Genomic DNA, 23,239 nt, shown 5'->3' with positions numbered 1-23,239 from the left:
AATTTCCAGTATGTTTGAAATATTACCTAATTAAAAAAAACCTAAATGAAACAATGGTAGGTATTGTCGATAGCTTTGAATTACAAGTTCAAGTTTAATTATTACTCTAAGTAATGAGAAACCACGGGAAAATTTAAGAGGGGGAATTATATGTTTCAAACTGAAATTTAGGAAAATTAATCTGGCAGGAATACAAGGATAATCGAGCAGGCAGTAAAAAGAACAGTTGGAAAGTCTCACCAATACCTAAGCCTAAAGTTATAGCAGCAGAATTTCAACTGGAAAGAGACCATGGATGACACTGATATTCCCAGGCAGCACCATAAGATATGTCATTTGGTTGTTTGTAGTGAATCAGAGAAAGGGAAGAGCCAGCATTGTCTCTGAGATCTGATATTGAATCATTTTTAAATGAGTGGCAGTTGTAATAGAAATATCTACTTATATATGTTTATACGTGATGAAGTGGCTGGTTTGGGAAGAAAAAATATGTTTAGACTCAGTGGCTTGAGGTGCACTACAGGTCTCAAGCAGAGAGTGGTTCATAGCAATTTGGGCATGCAAATCTGGAGACTGGAAGTGAGATTAAAGTTTAAAATATCTACTTTAGAGACCTCTTTTGAGAAGTGGGAATAAAACTGTAGGGCTCTGAACTAAACAAGGATTCTGAGGGGAAAAGGATAAGATTTTAGAAAACAGACCATTGAGAGAACTCTTGCCATGGTGGGCACTGGGAGGGCAAGAGGGGGAGGGGAAGCCAGGGACAGATGCAGTGGGAACGGCAGAAGGAGGCGCAGCGCAGGGCTCCTGGCCCTCCACGCCCATGTGGCAGCAGGTGTCAAAAGCAGAGGATGTGCATTTAGGCTGGAAACTGGTAAGGCACATATAATGGAAGGTCCAGAAGGTAGGGCTTCCTAGGTGATGCCACCTCTGCTTCTGGTAGCTGACACAAACTGAAGTGACATTAAAAAAAAAAATTGAATGACAGAGAAGAGCCAGTCAGACAAAGACCAGGAGGCCCAGCATCTCAGGTGAGGAAGGATGGCAGCCCAGGGCAGGTGTGGCCAAGGCGTGACCACCCTAGCAACCTGCACTTTGGTTCCCGTGCCTTCACCCACATCAACCCATACATGTCGTTTCACCAGACTAATATGTCTCAAACACCTTTAATCAGGTAATTGCTCTGGATTAAAATCCAATCATGCCTTCCCACAATGTATCAAATATAAAACCCAGCAAAGGATTTTGCCCAAGGCAAAGAGAGATGTGCTGTCCCAAAGAGGTGATACTAAATGTAAAATACTCCAAAAGGACGATACTCCTTCCTCGTGGCAAGTCAAATCAGTATTTGTTCTCGAGAAATACCAATATCAATAGGTAAAAGGTCTACCATGTGCCAGGCACATAGCATACTTTATCTTCTTGACAGCTTACAGTAACCCTACAGAACAGCTTCTGGCACTCGACAGTCATTTTATATGCGAGGTACAGAGCCGGAAAGTCAGTGGACTCGATGAAAGGCCTTTGTTTCCAGAGTTTTCCTCTCCACCATACTGTGCTCACGCTCAGAGCTTGGAACTCTTGAGTGGAGGCTTAAGTCAAGTTAATAATCTAAAATAGTGGGTTTTCTTGAAGCAGAGGTCTGTGGAGAGTTGTTCAGAGACAAAAACAATGTAGCTGTTGGTAGACGAGGGGAATCAATCAACTCCATCTAAGCCATAAAATCACATCATAAAAATCAATATTGAAGAGATGGAGGAAAGCCTATTTCAGATTTACACTTTTGCATATAGGACTATTTCTGCAAAAGTTTTTCATGTTTAAAAATAAAGATCAGTAAGAAAATTTCTTAATTCTCAAATCCATTTAAAGTGATACATGTATCTCAGGATTTCAAGGCTGGAAGATCACACACATCACAGGAAAAGTGATAAAGAGATCTGAGGAACTATTCGTGACATTACCTTTGAAAGCAGGAATTGAGACACTCAGCAGAGACTGAGCATTGGAACAGACATATTAAATGGTTCCAAACTACACTGAGGGGAAATCTATATAAGATAGGAGCTTCATAATTATTATAGGTTGTTAAGAAAAAGTATACTGGGGCTGGCCCAGTGGTGTAGTGGTTCAATTCGGCACACTCCACTTTGGCATCCCAGGTTTGCGGGTTTGGATCCTGGGCACAGACCTACACCACTCATCAGCCATGCTGTGGTGGTGACCCACATACAAAATGGAGGAAGATTGGCCACAGATGTTAGCTCAGGGTGAATCCTCCTCAGCAAAAAGAAAAAGAAAGAAAAATTATACCCATGTCCTAGTCAAGGATGCTATTGCAGAGGGCACTCTCAGAGATATGCCAACCTCTACTGGGGTGGGAGTAGAATACACTGTCATAAAACTGTGTGCAGTGGTTAGGATAGGTATTCTGAAAAGGCACTAGAAATCAGTGCAAAAGAACTGAGCCTTCAGACTCAGAGTGTATCTCACTTGCCTTAAAATCACAGTTTTCCTACACAAAATGAAGATGATATCTGACCTGCCCACTGAAGAGTGGGCTATTTTAAAAGGAAACTATATGTAAAAGCATGTTTTAAACTGTAAAATACTAAAAAAATACAAGTTGTTGGTATGATTCTTAATGGAAAATTCCTCTTGCTGGAAAACAATTACCACAGGTTCTAATTCTATACTATTTAATTTTCATAATCAACATTAAAAAATAAATGTATACAGGGGCTGGCCCTGTGGCCTAGTGGTTAATTTCAGCATGCTCCACTTTGGCAGCCCAGGTTTGGTTCCCAGGTGCAGACCTATACCACTCATCAGCGACCATGTCGGCAGCCATACTGTGGTGGCAACCCACATACAAAATAGAGGAAGACTGGCACAGATGTTAGCTCAGAGCCAATCTTCCTCAAGCAAAAAAATATATATATATACATATATATATACACACACACACACACATAAAGAATAGTGTAAATAGCAACTGAAACAAAATATCACAATATAAGAAATATATCTAAAGATAATGTTACAGAGTTTCTTTTTTTTTTTTTTTAATTTAGGTAGCCTTTAAACCAAAACATATTCCCTCCAAAAAACTAATGCACTTTGGGGTTTTTTGTTGCAGTTGTATGGTGTGTTCTTAGGGAAGCTAAATTTTAGTGCTTTCTCTAAGAACTTTCAGAAAATGTCTTTAGGTAACGTTAAAAACTATATTGTGCAAAAATGAAGCACTGAAGGGCGTCTTTTAGGTAAGATGTAAGACATTTTCTGGATGATCTATTTCCAACTGTAGCGTTTGTATTGCAATTCAATTGATGTTGCTGAAGCTAATGAGGAAGGGAGAAATTACAGAGTACCTCCAGGAAGGCCGTGCCAATACTCCTGGACGTGCCAATCAAAACCATGGTGGCACAGTTCTGAATATAAACTTATTCAACAATTTAGCAAAGATTTATTGACCACCTCTTTTGTGCCAGGCTGGACTACTCTGGCACTGGGTCCTACTCATCACTGTATCCCTTGTGCGGGGTACATACTCGACTTGCAGGTATTAATGCCAATTTTTCTTGTGCTTCTTTTTACTGATTTATCCTTGATATATTTCACATTAATATATCCTTAGTTATTACATATAAATATATCCTTGATATTTTAAATTGAAAAAAATATATAAAATATCTTACAGATTCTAATTCCATAGCAAAACAATTACTTCCTTCAGCATTGATTCTGAATCCTAGACGAATCACGGATGTCCAAATGCTTCAGGTGTTGTGATGCTATTTTTTTAAGTAATTTTATTGCTCTCCCTTCACGTTCTATTCGGGCACTGAAATTAACCTATCAGCAGAGAGCATAACAACTGAAACTTCTTCTTGGATGCTTTATTTGGGACTTGTTTATTTTTATTCCAGGCAGTTCTATTATCATTTAAAACAGAGCTGCAACTAGGTATCACGTTGGGTATTAAAATGGCTAATGACACTTTTTGGATGGGAACATAGCCAAGTGATCTGTTATTGGAGATACAAAATGAAATTTCATTGAAACGCTGTTGAACTTGATCTTCTTCTAAATAATGATGTTTTGTAAAATTTGGACAAGGTGGTTTGCTTAGAGCTCAAAGTCAAAGGCAGGGAAGTTTTGCACTGCTGTTTGTTTCTGGAGTCAATGGAGTGTTCAGGCCACTTGGATCCTAGTAATTAAGGTGTTCCGTGGGCAAATGTAGCTTATATAAACCTCGTTTCACAGAGAACACTAAATTGAAACTGCAACATGATCAACTTTGTATTTTCCGCAATTTAGGGAGAGAGGAAGACTACATCAAACTGAAAAGCTTCTGCACAGCAAAAGAAACCATCAACAAAATGAAAGAGCAACCTACAAAATGGGAAAAAATATTTGCAAAACATATATCTGATAAGGGGTTAATATCCAAAATACATAAAGAACTCATACAACTCAACAGCAAAAAAACCTAACAACACGATTAAAAAAGGGGCAGAGGACTTAGACAGTTTTCCGAAGAAGACATACACACGACCAACAGGTACATGAAAAGGTGCTCAACATCATTAATCATCAGGGAAATGCAAATCAAAACCACAAAGAGATACCATCTCACACCTGTTAGAATGGCCATCATCAAAAAGCCAAGAGAGAACAAGTGTTGGAGAGGGTGTGGAGAAAAGGGAAACCTTGTGCCCTGTCGGTTGGAATGCAAATTGGTGCAGCGACTATGGAAAACAGTATGGAAGTTTCTCAAAAAATTAAAAATAGAACTACCATATGATCCAGCAATACCACTACTGGGTATATATCCAAAGCAATTAAAATCAGGATCTCGTAAAGATATCTGCACTCCCATTTTCACTGCAGCATTTGTTACAATAGGCTTTCTTTGCTCATGGAAGCCCAGTTCAGAAGGGCTGCAAAGATGTGTGTTCCTTTTCAAAGGGCTGTCCCAGGAAGCTTGCAGTATCTGTCAACAAGCTCTATGTTTCAAGGGTTTTGAGCATCATAGATCGAATACTGTTTTAGATCTTGTAAAATGTATTTACTTAATGTTAACAAAACACAACGAGGTTGGTATTCTGATCTCCATTTTACAAATCAGAAAAGCGAGGCTCAGGGGTATTTGAAATTTCCCATAAATTACACAATTCTAATTGGCAGAGTTACTAATTAAATCTGGGCTGACTGATTCTAAAGATCGTGCTCTTTCCATTTTCCTAAATCACTCCCACTATAACTATGCCCCAAAAGATCACCTATATGTTTGTAAAATAAGGCTACATTTTGATGTCCTTCTTACATTTTTTAATTAAACTTTTTTATTTTGGGATAACTGTAGTTCCACATGCCGTTGTAAGAAATAATACAGAGGGACCCTGAAGACCCTTCACTCAGTTTTCCCCTATGGCGAAATTTTATAAAACTATGATCCAGTATTACAACCAGGATATTAATACATTAACACTGTCAAGACACAGAACATTTCCTTCACCACAAGGATCCCTCATATGTCCTTTTCTCACCACACCCACACTAACTCCATTCCTTCTTCCCTGTCCATAACCTCTGGCTACTACTAATCTGTTCTTCACTTCCATAATTTTATATCTCAAGAATGTTATCTAGGGGCTGGCCTGGTGGCACAAGTGGTTAAGTGTGCGCAGTCTGCTGTGGTGGCCTGGCGTTCGCCGGTTTGGGTCCCGGGTGTGCACTGACACACTGCTTGTCGAGCCATGCCGTGACAGCGTCCCATATAAAGTAGAGGAAGATGGGCACGGATGTTAGCCCAGGGCCGATCTTCCTCAGCAAAAAGAGGAGGATTGGCATCAGATGTTAGCTCAGGGCTGATCTTTCTCACACACACACCAAAAAAAGAATGTTATATAAATAAAATCATAGTTTATAAGCTTTGGGAATTGGCTTTTTTCACTCAACATAATTTTCTCAAGATTCACCATTGTGTGTACATTAGCAGTTTAGTTTCTTATTGCTGAGTAGTATTACATGATATGGATGTGCTAGTTTGTTTAACCATTTACCCAGTGAGGGACATCTGGTTTGTTTGTAGTGAGGGGATATTTATAATGAAGCTGCTATGAACATTCGTGTATAGGTTTGTGTGTGAACAGAAGTTTTCATTTCTCTGGGATAAAAGCTCAGGAGTGCCTTTGATGGGTCGTTCGGCAGTTGCATAATTAGTTCCTTTAAGAAACTGCCAATTGTCTTCAAGAGCGTCTGAACCATTTCACATTCCCAACAGCAATGTATGAGTGAGCAGCTTTCCCGCCTTCTTGCCAGCATTTGGTGGTGTCGCTGTTTCTTATTGTAGCCTTTCCAGCAGGTGTGTATTGACATCTCACAGTAGGTTTAATGTGCATCTCCCTAACGGCTAATAATATTGAACATCTGTTCATGTGCTTATTTGCAATCTGCATATCAACTTTTGTGAAGTGTCGGTTCATGTCTTTTGCCCATTTTCTAATTAAATTGTTGTTGTTGTTTACTGTAGAGTTTTAAGAGTTTTTTTATTAGTCCTTTGTGAGAGATACGTAGCTTGTCAACATTTACTCCCAGACTATAGTTGTTTTTTCATCCACTTAGTGGGCTCTTTCACAGGGCAAGAGCTTTTAATTTTGATGAGGTTAATTTATCAGTTTTTCCTTTTATGGATATGCTTTTTGATGTCAAGTCTTTGCCTAGGCCTAGTTCCCAAAGATTTTTCTTACACGTTTTGTTAGAAATAAAGTTTTACTTTTTATATTTAAATCCATGATCTACTTTGAGTTGCAAGGTGTGAGGCTTATGTTGAGGTTCATTTATTTTGCCTACGGATGCCTACGGATGCTCCGGCAACATTTGTGGAAAAGGCAGCCTTCCTTCATTGAATTGTTTTTGCCCCTTTATCAGAAACTCATTGGCTATATTTGTGTGGGTCCTTCTTTCAAAATAAATTGTTTTCTTAATTATATGGTCTGATTGTATGCTTCCATCAAAGCTCCTACACTTCTCCATGGGTGAACAGAATAGTTCACTAATGATGCTCTCAATGTCCAAGCTAGGTGTGACTACAATAGAAAATGAATTCTAGTGTCTACATACTATTATTTTTTTTTTAATATTTTCTTTTTTTTTTTTTTTCTTTTGTGAGGAAGATCAGCCTTGAGCTAACATCCATGCTAATCCTCCTCTTTTTGCTGAGAAAGACCGGCTCTGAGCTAACATCTATTGCCAATCCTCCTCCTTTTTTTTTTTCCCCAAAGCTCCAGTAGATAGTTGTACGTCATAGTTACACATCCGTCTAGTTGCTGTATGTGGGACATGGCCACAGCATGGCCGGAGAAGCAATGCGTCAGTGCACGCCCGGGATCCGAACCTGGGCCGCCAGTAGCAGAGTGCGTGCAACTAACCGCTAAGCCATGGGGCCGGCCCTATGCCTACATATTATTAAGGATGACTATTTAATACTCATTGCTCTAAAAATTATTTTAGTATATTGCTTCTAAAATTTAATTGAATCACTTCCAATAATGCCATTTTATCCGTCAGCTGTATTAGTTGCTATTAGTCTTAATAGAAGCTGACACTGGCTGATTTAGACAGAAAGAAATTTATTAAATTTTTCATTACTTCAAATTAGGAATAGAGGGCTGGGGAACCAGGTTCAAGACTAAGCAACCATAAGTGATCTCTGAAATCATTAAAGTGTCTTGATGAGGCTATTGTCTTTGGAAAGTTGGTGCAACAGTCTGCATTGCTTCTATTTGTGCATCAATAAATTGATCCAGTAGAAATCACTCCTCTATCATCTCTCATGAAGACTCCTCCACTGGGTTGCCTCTTTTGTCACTGACTCAAAGTTTGGTCACATAATTGGTAATACTCAATACTCATTTCTCATGCCCTAGCAGCAAGGAAGCTGAGGGAAGAATATTTTTGGCACTTCATCTTCTAAAATGTGAGGCATTATTTGCTATCTTCAACATTCATAATATCGATAACGTGGGAGTACTCTCCAAATATTTAGAAGGAGATTCAAATGCTGGGTGAAAAAATAAATGTTGCATGTCTGAGTCATACTGTTAATTTGTGTAGCTGCTTATGGAGGCACATTATAGCCTATTTATCCTAGTTTAGCAGGGTTCTGTGGTAATATGTAGTCATAAACAACCCACTTTGAAATTTTTTCTGGTGAAAAATACTTCACTTATTCTAGAATCATTTGAGTAGATTAAAACCAAACAAACAAGCAATTCTATTGCCCAGAGATCAACTAAAATAGAATCTCTGGGAAGGGATCTAGTCATTGCTATTTACTAAAACAAACAAACAAAAACAATCCAAAAAACTCAAAAACCCTCCCCTTTGATTGTAATGTGCATCCGGGGTTAAGAAATGTTGTTTTAAGGGGTAGAACTATTTGGCCTTGTTCATTAAGTCAAATGCTAGAGCAGGCTTATAACTGCTGCTTGCCTCTTTCCCTCCATTTTTATACAGAGGCAGGTTAGACCCACACACACTACTTGCAACACTTGTGGTTAGTCCTATCACTCAACACCTTTATTTTTCTTCAACTTTATTATCACAAACCCTAGTTCTTCTATAGGGGTGGATAACCTGTTTGAAAATATTCTGAGACAAAATTACCACAGGGAGAGGGGCCCACAGCTAGGGAAAAGCTACAGCCAAACTTCTTGGCTCTCAGTGCAGTTCTGGGGGACTACATGGCCTCCAGCTCCCCACAAGGAAATCACTACAAAATTCACCCAGCTGAGAATGTTCCATTCCTGTTAATGGTGCACCAGGTAATTCAGGACAGCCTACATGCTGATGATTAGAAATGCTGGGCAATTACAAAAATCATCTATCTGAAAGGCATTGAAGCCTATCAAAAAAAAATTAAGAATTTATTTTCTAGGAAATTCTAAAATATGGAATCAAATGAAAATTCCAGACTTCAAAAAAAATAAATTGATAACAATGAATAGGTTTAACAGTAGATCATTCACAGCTGAATAGAAGATTAGTGAACTGGAAGAAATATCAGAAGAAAATATCCATCTTGAAGCTCTGAGAGACAAAAAGATAGAAAAGAAAAAAGCATAGAGACACGAGAAATATGGTAGAAATTATCTAACATACGAGTAAGCAAGAAGAAAACGAATGAATAGAATTGATATTTGAAGGGGTAATGGTAGATAATTTTTCAGAACTGAAGAAAGATATCAAGCCATAGAATCAAGAAGCACTACAGATCCAAGAATAATTAATAAAATGAAAACTAATTTACACATATCATAGCAAAACTCCTGAAAACTAGAAAAGAGGACATTAAAAGCAGCCAAAGGTAAAAAGCCTAATTATTTTCAAAAGGCCACAATAAGCCTGACAGCTGACTTCTCAATGCAAAAAATAATAGGTAGAAACTTGTGTCTTCTCAGTGCCAGGGAGAAAAATACTTCTATGCCAGTAATTCTCAATCATGGCGAGCCACTAGAATTACCCAGTGCCTTTCCAGGACACTAAAACTCATACTAGTTGTCTCCTTGTCAATAGTCCTACTTCATGACAATCCATTCTACAAACCCAAGATTCACAGATACTGCTAATTGAAGAATGAACATTTAACTCTTGTAAAACATATCAGTGACTTCCTGGGTTCTTAGAACACTACAAGCCCCTTTATTCTGGCTCTTTAACTCAACTCTCCATACCCATCCAGCCATATATTATTATTTAGGTATGCTATTTCTTCTGCACGGAAATCTTAACAAAGCCTTCTTCACTCATGATTTCTCATCCTGGTGGTCACTTTCTCTGTAAACCACAGCAGTTCATACTATCTATGTAGGCTCAATAGGTACTTGCCATGTGTTGCCTCAATTCTCTCTCCCCTCACCCATCCATCCATGCCCCATCTCCTCAAGTAGGAAACAAAGTACACAAGAAACCTCTTAGATACCAGCAAGAAGGTGCCGCACTGTAGCAACTGCCTTGCATAGCCATAAACCCAGGCCTATGAAGAGTATAAAATGGACTCGGAGCTGTAGATTTTTCACCTTTAATAAAGTCTGAAGCATTAAATCTCCAATAAGGAAAATCATTACAGCATCATTCAGAACTTTACTGAGTCTTAAATTAAGTACAATTTAAACAGCCATGGTGTTCTAATTACTTAGATTAGAATACACAAATTAGAAGAAGGAAGTCTTTCAAGAGTAGCCATATTGCTGGTAGAAGTATCAGCCAGGCATCAAGAGAGCTGACAGAAAGAATAATCCAGAATCATTAAGAAAGTGACATTCATCGTATTTAAAAGTGAATTTCAGCCCTCAAAGAAATTTTTACTTTATTCTTTTTGTGTTCGCATTATAAAGCATTACAAATTGTCAGTAAATCATGACTGATTTACTGGATAACTAATTTTATATTTCAGGAATGCCAATTCAGAAGTCTTAGCACTAACAAAAGTGTTTTTAGTAGTTTAAAGTAGTCTAACATGTCACACATTTTCTTTATTTCCCCCCAAAATCCTGATGGCATGGCAATAATTATCAACCCCGGCATCACATTAAAAACCCCTGGGGAACTTTAAAATCATATCCATGCTCAAAACCCAGCCAGACCAATCCAGTGAGGAAAAGGCCAAACTCTGTGGGGGATGCCAATATGCAGTCATGGTTGAGAACCATTTTTCTTAAATAGAGGGCTAAGTCATGTAGATAGTTATGCAAAGTAACAGGAGGCAACAGTACATGTGTTAAGTAGCTTTCAGAATTTGAAACAGTTGTCATGTTTTAAATGTATAGAAGAGTACATTTCATACTTAAGTTTGGTATTTTATAGTTAAACTCAACATAATGATTTGGCACTAGATGTACTTTTGTTTAGAAGACTTAGCTAACACTTAAAGATTCTAAAGTGTAATGAAGTCTATACAAGCATCAGTAAAATGACGTGGACACTTTCTACTGCAAAGCTCCAGGGTCCTTAAAGCATTCAGGGAAATGCAGTCCTATTGCCTATAAGTTAAATGACAAGGCAGATTTTTCAAAACAAGTTCAAACATATAAAAAAGTATGCTTTATTCTGTTTCTTGAATAGTATGTGAGAAATTTTACTAGTTACGTAAACAGAGATAAATACAAAATTCTCTCTAACTGGTTGCCACCCTTTAAAAGTTATAGTTTTTGAAAGATACGCTAAATTTCAATTTTAAATTAATATCAATTATTTTTTTCCAAATAAAGAATAATGTGAACGTGTAACAATTTATACAATAAAAACTTTCCTTGTATGCTATTAAGGGATTTTATAAACATTTTCTTCTCCTGGGTGGTGCTATTAAATAGGAAGGATAAAAATTCAGTGTGTATAAGGAATAACATGTCATTTGGAAATATATACATATTATATTTAATATATATCATATATTACATGTCTGCATGTATACATGTATGTGTACATATGTATGCACACACACATATACGCACACATATTATATATACACACATATATATATGCATACACACACTTTGAAGGATAGTGAATGCTCAGAGAAAAGCAATTTCATATTTACAAGGAAAAAAATCATGAAGATAAAAATAACTATACATGTTTACACATGTAATACATCTTATATAAAAATGTACATGTACAAATAAAAGAGTGGCATCTAGCCAATTTAAAAACATAAAGGAACTAAGAAAAAAAACATCATTTAAGTATATATATTTCAATTCCTGCCCCTTAAAAGCATCGAGCAGCACAACAAATAAACAAACAACCCAGCCTCTCAGGTCAAGGTTGCAGTGTTCAGGCCTTTGGGTAACACCATCACACTCTTTGCTGCCTGACTGTATCACCACATATCACCTTTTGATCTGTCAGATCCTAGTAAATATGCACTATTTTTTTTACTTGTGTTTTTCTTTAAATGAACTCACTTTTCATTAATTTAATTTAAACATAATCTTTCATATAACCACCTTAAATAAAAGGTCATTTTACATAAATAAAGGTAACTTAAAATAAACGTATTTTTTAAATGTTTTATTTTATTTATTTATTTTTTTTGTGAGGAAGATCAGCCCTGAGCTAACATCCATGTTAATCCTCCTCTTTTTGCCGAGGAAGACCTGCTCTGCGCTAACATCTATTGCCAATCCTTCTCCTTTTTTTCCCCCAAAGCCCCAGTAGATAGTTGTATGTCATAGTTGCACGTCCTTCTAGTTGCTGTATGTGGGACGCGGCCTCAGCATGGCCGAAGAAGCGGTGCATCAGTGCGCGCCCGGGATCCGAACCCAGGCCGCCAGTAGCAGAGCACGAGCACTTAACCGGTAAGCCACGGGGCCGGCCCTTTTAAATGTTTTAAATTCTACCTGGACACTGTCAGCAGAATTTTGGAGCCTATTCTCCTTTCTTACAAGGGGAGATTAGCTGATTTTTAGATGGTACAATGAAAATGAAATTACATCCATTCAAAGTGGCCTGGAGAAATATCTGTATCATACCTCCTTATCGTGCGTGGCATAAATTCTTTCACTAAATAGCACTTTTTTCCCTCAGTTTTACTGAAATATAATTGGCATATGACATTGTATAAATTTAAGGTGTACAACATAATGATTTGATACATGCACATATTGTGAAATGATTACCAGTATGTTTAGTTAACGTTCATCACCTCACATAGTTACATTTTTTTCTTCTGATGAGAACTTTTAAGATCTACTCTCAGCAACTTTCAAGTATACGATATAGTATTGTTAACTATAGTCACCATGCTGTATGTTACATTCTCAGAACTTATTTATCTTATAACTGAAAGTTTGTACCTTTTGACCACCAACACCCATTTTCCCATCTCCCACCCACCAATAGCACTTTTATCTACAATATAAATGACTTAGAGTTGAGTAAAGTGAATGAGAATAATAGCTTTACACTACGTTACCAATTAAAGAGAATACATTTACTTTGAATAGTACACATGGCTGTGTTGCTACCTGTCTACATATATTGCAAAGGGGAAACTGTTGCATAGTAGGTGTAAGACTGAACTTGAAGTTATAAAACCTAGATTTGAGTATACGCATTCGCATACGCAAACCCAATCTGTGTCTCTGTAACTCTGGCTGACTCATTTTACTTCTTTTGAATTTTAGTTTATGTATAAAATAGGGGTAAAATTAAATATACTGCTGGGACAATTATACAAGATAATAGATGTGAAAATTCTTTATAAGCTGTAAAATGCACGGTACACCACAATGCAACATGATCATATTACTATCCTGAAGTCCCAAATTAAATTTCCATGAGTTTGTCCTCCCAGTCATTTTACTGTTAAGCCAAAATATTAGCCAAGCTTTTTGCAATGAATTAGTAAAATAGCAGGCAAAATACTTTGCACATGGTCAAAGATTACAACCACCATTATTTTCAAACAACATGAAAACAGTTTTCTTTATTAAATGAATTTCTGTTCTCTTTTAATAACAAAATATCACTTCATATTCCATCCAATTTGACTGACAGGTGCAATATTCTCATTGAGGAATAGTGTTACAATATAAAAACGAATTACTCAGAGGATAATCCTGCTCTGTATCTTAAAATAAAACTAACGGAGATTTACGCAGAAAGTTAATGAAAATGTTCTCCACCAAGAATTCTTGGGCTCTCTGGACGAAGTTACTAGAGCTTGAAGAAAAAAAAAAATACCATGAGAAAAGTGAGGCAAAAACAATAAAACTAAGGGAAAAGAAATTATAGTATCCTCTCTTTTAATTAGTTTGTCTCGTTTGATAGAAATCACTTTTTCCCTAAAGCGAGCACTTACAAATTTACAAAATCTAGAGATGATCTGTAGATGGTGGGAATACAGGTAATTTTTATTTTGTATGTATTGCTTGCTTTTTATCTTCTACAGTTTCTAAAATGAAGTAGATGTAAATAAAAACAGACAAAAGATATGATACCTAACAGTCCCACTGAATAGTATTTACATGGCTTACTATGATCCAACAAAACAATATATTACAACAAAAATACTTCAAAAAAGACACTATTTCAAATATATAGACTTCAGATTAAACTATTTCCTTCATGTTGTTTTAGACCTATTCAAAATATCAACTATTACTGAGCACTTTTGAAAAACATTTAAGGAAATTGAGAATGTAAGTCTTCCAAAGATATTTGACCACTGTATGATTACCCTATCCACAATTTATTTCAGTCATTTGAAAGATTTCCCTAAATACTGAGTATAACCTTTGTTATCTGAGGGAACGCCACCTCTAAGGTTCACCTCGCCAGCAGTCATGTGTAAATCTATCAAGGTGCAAACTGAGATGTGAACTCTTCTATCTCACCCCTGATTTAGTGGCTTCCCCCAGGTATTGCATAGGCATAATCATTTAATATCAAAATCCAGCAAAATGTCTGGGTTTGACTTTTATGGTTAGGTTTACTTTTATTTTCTTTGTTTTGGGCTTTAAGTTTTGAAAATTCAAAGAACATCAGGCATGCCCATATGCACACATAGGGATTTTTTAAAAAGGAATCCCACTTACGTAGATAACAGAGGTTCTAAGAACACCTGAAACGTCATACACACAACCAAACATTTGCAAATAAATTAATATATAGGGATTTGATAGAAAGTATGCAAGACCTTTTTCTACTCTTAAAATTGTAAGAACCAGTAGTTTTTGTAGATATGGAGAGATAGATACAGATACAGAAATAAGTGGCACGTACACATAGTGTTGTTATATATAATAGTCACCATGAATAAAAATCTAAAATAACAATAGCTCAAATAATTAGAATTTTCATACACTCTAAATCCATATTTAATGAGAAAGAAATAAATGTTAAATAACCATGGATATAACAGATCCATTTCAGAAGCCAATGCCCAGGATACACAATATTCTAGAATGAGTAAAGATTTAAACACACCCAATACAACTTCCACATCTTAAATCCATAGATTGAGAATTCATATCTGAAGTAATAGTTCTGAAATTAGTTCTTTTGAACTTCTGAATGGTCAAAATTATTAAGTTATTTATACATTTTATCTTAAATATATTTATTGCATCTAATTCTTGGCAAATTGGTAATGCATGCCATACAAGTTATAATCTCTCCTCACAAAATAGTTTCTAGAGATTTGGGAGACCAGAGAAATCTTAAAATACTCTAATCAATCAAAAAATATGCAAATATACACAGAAAATTCCTATTTATATTAATGAGTGAGCTTCTATAAAGGGGTAAATTTTCATAAACATCTCTCACGAAAAACTACTCTCTTCCATCATCAGAAGAAACCTGTTTGAAAAAGAACAGGAAAACTTAACGAGTTTATAGGAAAGAGATCAATAACTATCAAGTTAGGAATGGAGGTGTCAAAGTTTTAATCAAGGAGGGAGAGAGGGCAAGAGGTAGATGAATCCACAATTCATTGTTAAAACAAATGGAAACCATGCAAAAGAGAAAGCCCAGAATAGATGTTCAGTTCATAAAGTTGATGCTCATCAAATACTCCAGATGTGTTCCTCTACATTTCCCTGCTTCCCTTACACCAGGCTGGGGCAAAGTGACTATTACTGGCCTAATGTAGTATGAGTACATGAGATGATGTAGGAGGTATTTACCGTTAATAACCCTGACAATACAACATGACTCTAGAATATTCACGCACACACACACAAACACACACACACACAGTGTATACCACCTGACAAACAGTAGATGCTCCATGATGATTTCATCATTTGTTGAATGTGTAATACCACCCTATCCTGCGACACTTCTTTGATACCCACACATACCACTACTGACTTTGAGTAAGAAATAGAAAAAAAATTGTGTAAAATACTATTTGTCTGTGTACAGTGTCTAAGAATATTCACATTGATGTATTTGAACAGAATTCCTTGAAAACAATGATGTGAGTCTAGAATTTGTCAAATTGTGGCAGTCTGGAATCTCTACAATGATGTCGATGATGATGATGGTGAAGATGATGATATCCCTCTGTAATGCTGCTTTTACTGTTCCTACCTTATGGAGTCAATCACCCAGGTATAAACTTATTAATGGTTTCAGTGACGGAGTTCTTAGTTTATCTGCGAACTAAGAACAAGTTGGATATTTTGCAATATATCTCTTGCTGACTAAATTTAACCCATCAGAGGTCAGAAGAATATAGCTAATCAAAGCTAAGAGATAATATTGACCAACATGCATTTGCTTTTTATTAGTGTTTGTAAGTACTCTTTTGTTTAAAAAAAAAATACTAGCCACCATGGTACCTTGTGAATTATAATACCAATCACGCAACAGATAAGATGGTTAGAGGAATGAAACTATTGTAAGGGCTTTTAAATACTGCAAAAGGAAAACAATATAGTCATAGAAACAGTGATATATTATAATGAAAAATTAATACAGAATTTAAAGAAATGACTATAAGAGTCATGTCATACTTTTAATGATTTAATACCTTTAAAAATGTAGTGACTTAATAAAGATATTTTTAAAGGACATGGGTAAAATTCAGAAAAATGATTCTATCTTTTCTCAAAATTATTTTCCTAAATAGAAGAAAAACTGATTAATGAGTCAAGACAAATTCCAAAGCAAACATTCAAAAAAATGTTTGACACTTACTGCTAAATAGTTGGCTAAGGAACTATCTTCAACAGGTAGCACTAGATTCTGTAGGAAGGCACAAGGCAAGGGCCCTTTCAATCCATTTGACCTAGAAGGCCCTCTGAGATGGTTGCCCAATGCCTAGAGAGCAAGAAATTCTTTTCTGTCCTCATTCCGCATAATAATAAGCACTAATTTGTGAGGAGTAAAGGGTACATTAGAACATTTCATCTCAAAATACGTTTTCATGTCATAATCATCTCTGACACAATTGGCCTCATACCTAGGCCTTTTTTTTCCCCTTAAAATATTATAAAATTTGGTTTTTGAAAGCATGAGTTCTGTCCATAATAAATCCAATATCAGTGCATATTTAATTAGAATTATTTTTATTTTGGGGCCAGCCCGGTGGCGCAAGCGGTTAAGATCTCACGCTCTACTGTGGTGGCGCGAGGTTCGCTGGTTTGGACCCCCGGCGCGCACCGAGGCACTGCTTGTTTAAGCCATGCTGCGGCGGCGTCCCATATAAAGTGGAAGAAGATGGGCACGGATGTTAGCCCAGAGCCAGTCTTCCTCAGCAAAAAAAGAGGAGGATTGGCAGATGTTACCATAGGGCTGATCTCCTCACAAAAAAAAAAAAAAAAAAAAAAAAGAACTATTTTTATTTTGAAATTTAGTTTTGAACATAAACCATAAAAAGCCATAGTGTATCCTCTGAGTGAAAAATATTATTTTATTTGGAAAAGTTTATAGTTCAGAGTCCATAAAATTAGGAATATGTATTATTAACTATGAAAATGAAATAATGTTTAGAGAATTCCTATTTCTATGGTTTTGGGCATGACTATACATTTTCATTTTTAAGGCAGATAGTATTTGCTTAGGGTTCCACTATCTTAGGGGACCCACTTACTTATTAACCTTCACAGAACCGTGTGTGTGAAGTTTCGTCGTTTGAATTCACCCTTCTGAACACTAGAATATTCTGAATAGAAAAGTGTCTAAAGTTTTTTTAAATAAATAATAATCTCCAAAATAGTCAAGGTTAATTTAGTTTAATATTTTGATTTAATGTTAAAACAAAGCAAAACTGTTTCAACATCAAACTCCGAAGTTCTCATTTCTCAAGTGGAAACGGAAGACAAAAGCAATTAATCTGTATATAAACACCCTTTTATTGTTTTCTAGGAAGACTGTGCTTTAGAAAAGCATAGCTGTAAACAGGGAGTATGGAAACAGAGCTTTGGAAATGTAAATACACATTTGCACACATCTTTAGGGGGAAATGGTGTTCTAAGAGGACATTTCAAAGGCTGTTAATACCAGTTACCCAAGAGGTATTCAATGCTCTTCCCTTGGATCCTATTTTAGAATTAGGTTGCAAATTCAGTTTCTATTGTATGAAATCCTGGAAAGCTCAGATGGGGGAGGAATCCTATAGCCTCCAGGGCCAAGTGGGCAAGGGTGGGGAGGGGTCTCAGTGTTATATTCCTTATCTGATTTTGACGTACACGATGACTCTGGAAGCAGACACACATCTCCCCGGGGGTCTTAAATCATCCATTAGCTCATAGTGTCTGAGATGTCAGACACAATTGAGATTCCAAGAAGACCGAAGAGCGAGAATGATGAGCAAGCACCCTGTGGGAGAGCAAGAGGCTTCAAAGGGCAAGTTCCTGAAATGGTTCTCCCCTCCAGCTCCGCACCTCCTTTCTTGGCTGATGGCTGTGAGGGTGACAGATTTGAGCACTGCGTTCCGGCTGCGAGAAGCCATCAGCTTCCTGGACAATCGCAGCTTTTCACGTGGTTTCTTCCTTATCTCCCTGGAAAAGAATGAGGCGCATCCTTCTCCCCAAGAGCAGCTCCTGCAACCTGGCTGAGGGTCTGCACCCGGCACCTGCTGTCTCTTGCCCTGGTGGGGCGCGCAGCAGCGAACCCAGGCGCCAGGCTGGGGGAGGGGAGCTTTGCTGTCACCCAGTTTTGTACTCCTCGCTTTTACAGATCTGCCGAAGTTCGAGAACCGGTCCCTTGCGTCCCTGGGGTACAGTCTGCATCTTGAACGTGAAACCCAGCAGAGACAGCACAAAAAGGCAAGTCTGCCTTTTCCTTTCTTCCTGCCCCCAGCACCTGCGTCCACCAACTCCCAACCAAGGGACTTCTGGGTGCGTGGTGATCCTTCCTCTTTTAGGGACTCTGCCCCACCTTAGTTCAATTTTCTAACAACATATTTAGCATTTAATTTCTTTTTATTTATTTTTTAAAATGAGAAAATTAACGAAGTTCTCCCTTCTTCTCTTTCCCTCTCCAAGTTATGATATTCATCCATTCAGCAGGGAACGCAGGGAATGTTCTCGTTCGAGGCCGCTTTGCCCCAGGATTACAGAGCTTCGCAGAACTGGAACTCTGAGAACAGTGAGGTAGAGAGACATCCAGGGAATCCAAAAAACGGACGCTTTCGCTCTCAGATCAAGTTTTCCTTTCTTCTGTGGACCGGCCCGTCCTGGTCAGTTTCGGGTGCCCATCTCCCACCGCCCTCCCCCAGGACCTCCTGCCCTTCGCTCCGACAGTGCCCCCACGTCAGCCAACTCTGGGCAGCTCCCAGTCCAGGTGCCTGCCACTCCTCTCCTGCCCCCTCCTGTCCACACCCCAAGTCCTCTACGACCGTCAACGCGTCCCTCTTACCTTCTCCTCTGGTCACCAGAGAAGTTTTGAACTGCCGGGGGTCTACACTGTTTCCCAAATTAGGCAGAGCATCTTTCAAGAAAAAGCTATGAAAGGTCTGCATAAACTTTGCTGTTGCGAACGCTTCCGTGTCAGCGGCCCTGAGCACACACCTGCCTGCATATGGGCGCAGGTACACCTGTCCGGGCGCACACATCGCCAGGGAGCCTGCCAGTGGGCAACTGTTCAGGGCGCATTCAACTCACTGGCCATAGCCGGCGGGGATGCGCGGCGCTGGTTGGGCATCAAGAGACAATTTCGAAACGGGCTTTGGAAGTAGGGACTAGAAAATGGTGATTCTAAATACACACACAGGAGCGGCTATCCATCTCCTGCACACAGAGCAGTTCTACCCGAAAGGCGCACACTTTAGAGAACAGACCATTGTGGGTTGCACAGTATATAAATCCCCCCGCCAGGGCACATTCATCTTGGAACTGACAATCCCTTTCGTCCACTGGACTTCTCAGTCTGGGTCCAAACGAGCGCCGCGCATTTGAGGATGGGGACCGAGGCGCTCCCGGAGCCCTCAGGCCCCTCTGCAGAGCCCCCCGAGGCAGGTGCGGGCTCCCAGCCCGGCCGCGCAACAAGCGGGCTGTCTGCCGGAGGACCAGGTCCCTCTTTGCCCCTGTCTCCGCGCGGTCACCTCTCCCCGCCCCCTCTCTCCCCAACAGCCAGCCGTGCCAAACGGGCGCAGGGGAAGGAGAAAGCCGAGCGAGCAACTCACCCCCAGCTTCCTGCTGCGGATTTTCACGTAGCCCTGCTTGACTATGTCGTTAAAGTTGGAGGCCATGGCCAGCGCGTTCGGCTTCCCCGAGTCGAGAGCCGCCGTCCGCCGCCGGGTCCGCGCAGGTCTCGCATCCAGCCAGCCGCCGCCAGCAGCCGCGCCGCCGCCCGGTCCCCCCGAGCTCCCGGCGGCGGGGACGCGGGCTGGGTGACAGGGCGACCGCGGACGGGGGACGCGGCCCGGCGCCGCGAGCAGCGCCCGCCCTCCGCGTGCCGGTCCTCACCTTCGCCCCCGCCGCGAGCCGAGCGCCCGGGCCCGCGCCGCCGCCAGCTGCGGGCGCCCCCTCCGCGCCGCCAACCCCGGCAGCACCCACGGGCTGGCGCTCACTCGGCGGCGCACAGCTGGCCGGAGCGCACCATCGCGGCTCCCCGGCGCGGGGGAGGGGCGGGCCGGGGGGGCGGGCCGATTCGCCCGCCCGGCTCCCTCCCCCTGGCCCGCGGGGTGGCTGGGCTCGAAGATGCTCGCAAGACGCGCTCCATCCCTCGCCGCTCGGGCGGGGAGCTCCTCCCGCCCCCCGCGCCCTGGGTCCAGCTCCCACCCGCTCCCTCTGCCCGCAGCGCTCTCCCGGCTGCGGGGTTCCTGAGGACACGGCTCCTCATTCCGGGGCTCTTAATCTCCACTCCCAAACTGGACGCCGGGGAAAGGGCGGCGGGGATGCTCCCAAGGAAAAAGGCAAACGGGAGCGAGACGATTGTTTATTTCAATGGCCGTGTTTACAGTGCATTTTTATTCCTAAGCACACGCTCGCGTTCCAGGTCTTTGCCCCGTTAGGAAGTGTAAATCGACGCCAAGCCCTTCCTGGTGCACACAAAGAGACCAATCGTGCGCATGTGTCTAATCCCTCTGCTGCTCAAGAGACTGGAGCAATCAGGCGAGGCAGCCCGTCGCCGACGTCCTCTCCTGTAGCAGCAGCGAGGACCAGAGTGGATGGATTTATGCCCGCGTTTTAGTTAACTATGACCAGAAGTGGCGAGTGGCTTTTAATCTTCTAGGGGAAATGGAGACCATAGCTATTACCGGTGGATGCAAATGATTTATTGAAATGTTCAACTTGTGAAACAGAACAATGAAGAACTTTGTCCCCTAAAATGTAGGAACGCATGACATTTAAAAGTAGGCTATCCTCTATTGTAAAAAAATTTTAATTTAACAATTATTTTATAAGATTTAAGGAAAAATAGGGAGTTTTAAATTTTGGCTAGAGGCAACATATAGATTTTTGCTATAGGCAAGAATATTTAGTACCTAGTAACTAAGGATGTTTCTAACTTAAAAAAAAATGTACAAACATTGAAATTTTTCTAAGTCCCTTATTTATAAAGAGTCTATACTTAATAAAAATTAAAAAGATCGTGTTTATTTCTGCTTATTTTGGTGAGCAGTCTTTTTCCATGTTCTCAGTTAAACTTTCTTAGCCCTATTGGGAACATAATATTAAGAGAGAAAGGAAACTACTTGACTGAGAGGAGAAAAAAATATAAAACCTTGAAGGACAAAGTAGCATGCCCTTCACTCCAACTAAATGGGCGCCCCAAGGGTGATTTTTGTCCCATCATTAGCAAGAGTCTCCATCTAGAGCCCACGTCACCCAGTGGAAACTCTAACTTGCCTTAATAACACACTACTCCTATTCATTCGCTTATGTAGCAAACATTTGTTTGGATATGAACCATGCAGCGTACCTAATGCTGGAGCATCACATGGCAAGATCCTTAGACTGTCACTCTAGAATGACCTCAAGCTTTGCTCTTCCTGGAAAACTTGCATAAACTCCTTATTAACTTGGCGTGATCCTCCTCCTCTGAACATCTGGGGCATGCTGTCTATTCCACTCATTTGTTACTATTTCATATACTGTATAACTACTACTTCTTTATGTGAAGACGTGTTTTAGATTTGCAGCTGCGTTAAATACATTATTTCATTCAGTCCTCTTTGCAACTCTATGTGTTAAGTAAAGGATATTTGCCATTTAATAGATGAGGAAACTGGCTCAGAGGCATTCGATTTCAGACCTGCAATTTCCAGATTGGTTTTGTGTCGACAAAAATTTCCATGACCACTAACTTCCACCATCATTTATATAATAATCTGTTTCCACAAATCAATTGTAAGATATATGAAGTCAGGGTTTAAGTTTGTCTCAGCAACAATCTTAGTGCTAACCTAAGGATCAGGTATGGTTGATAACTCTGGCTTTCAATGACTGTAGAACAGTTATGCCTTTGTTCATATGCCTATGTAGGTCTTTATAACACCCTAATATGATTTAAATATTCTCCTATAGTTACTTTTGATTCTTAAATTTCTGACATAGGAATCTGTGTGTGTCTGTGTCTATAACAAGTATCTTCTCTCTCTTTTTTTTTTTTTGTGAGGAAGATCAGCCCTGAGCTAACATCCGTTGCCAATTCTCCTCTTTTTTGCTGAGGAAGATTGGCCCTGGGCTAACATCCGTGCCCATCTTCCTCTACTTTATATGGGACGCCACCACAGCATGGCTTGACAAGCAGTGCATCTGTGCATGCCTGGGATCCGAACCATGGAACCCTGGACCGCCGAAGCGGAGCTCGCACACTTAACCGCTGCGCCTCTGAGCTGGCCCCATCCGTTATTTTTCATAGGAACTTTTGTTCATTTTAATGAGAAATGAAATTCAGATCCCATAATCTAGTTACCAGGGTGTTATTTCTGCTACAGGTTCTAAGCTTTTCACTTACAGAGAAATGAAATGCTTTTATTTTAGAAATATATTTTAAAAGAAAAATTCACAGTTTTTAAAGATATTTCCAATTCAAATTAATGTTGACAGATTCCATATTTAAGTATTGCTTCTTTTCTTTTCAGGTTTTCACGATGTGAAATATTTACAAGTTTCCGAAGTCAAACCTATCAAACAAGGCACATTGAGGGATATATCTCTGATTTCTGTCCCATCCACTCTGTTCTCTACCTATCCTTTAGGAAACCGTTTTTATTAGATTTAGTTTTATCCTTCCATTGTTGCTTTTTGACAATATAAGGAAAGACATA

General features: G+C 39.5%; 1 protein-coding gene across 1 annotated transcript in view; it reads right to left on the bottom strand.

Moving 5' to 3' along the window:
- DOK6 (docking protein 6) overlaps nucleotides 1-20,518 on the bottom strand; it is a 388,935-nt gene extending 368,417 nt beyond the window's left edge. The window contains exon 1 of the mRNA XM_058557284.1: nucleotides 20,147-20,518. Coding sequence (XP_058413267.1) covers nucleotides 20,147-20,212 — 66 coding nt within the window. The 5' untranslated portion in view covers nucleotides 20,213-20,518. The remainder of the gene's footprint in view (nucleotides 1-20,146) is intronic.
- Nucleotides 20,519-23,239: the final 2,721 nt, after the last annotated feature.

The sequence above is a fragment of the Diceros bicornis genome, chromosome 16 (assembly GCF_020826845.1).
Source record: "Diceros bicornis minor isolate mBicDic1 chromosome 16, mDicBic1.mat.cur, whole genome shotgun sequence".
Classification (NCBI taxonomy): Eukaryota; Metazoa; Chordata; class Mammalia; order Perissodactyla; family Rhinocerotidae; genus Diceros; species Diceros bicornis.
Note: the sequence above shows the minus strand (reverse complement) of the source record. Positions and strands in the feature narration are given on the sequence as shown.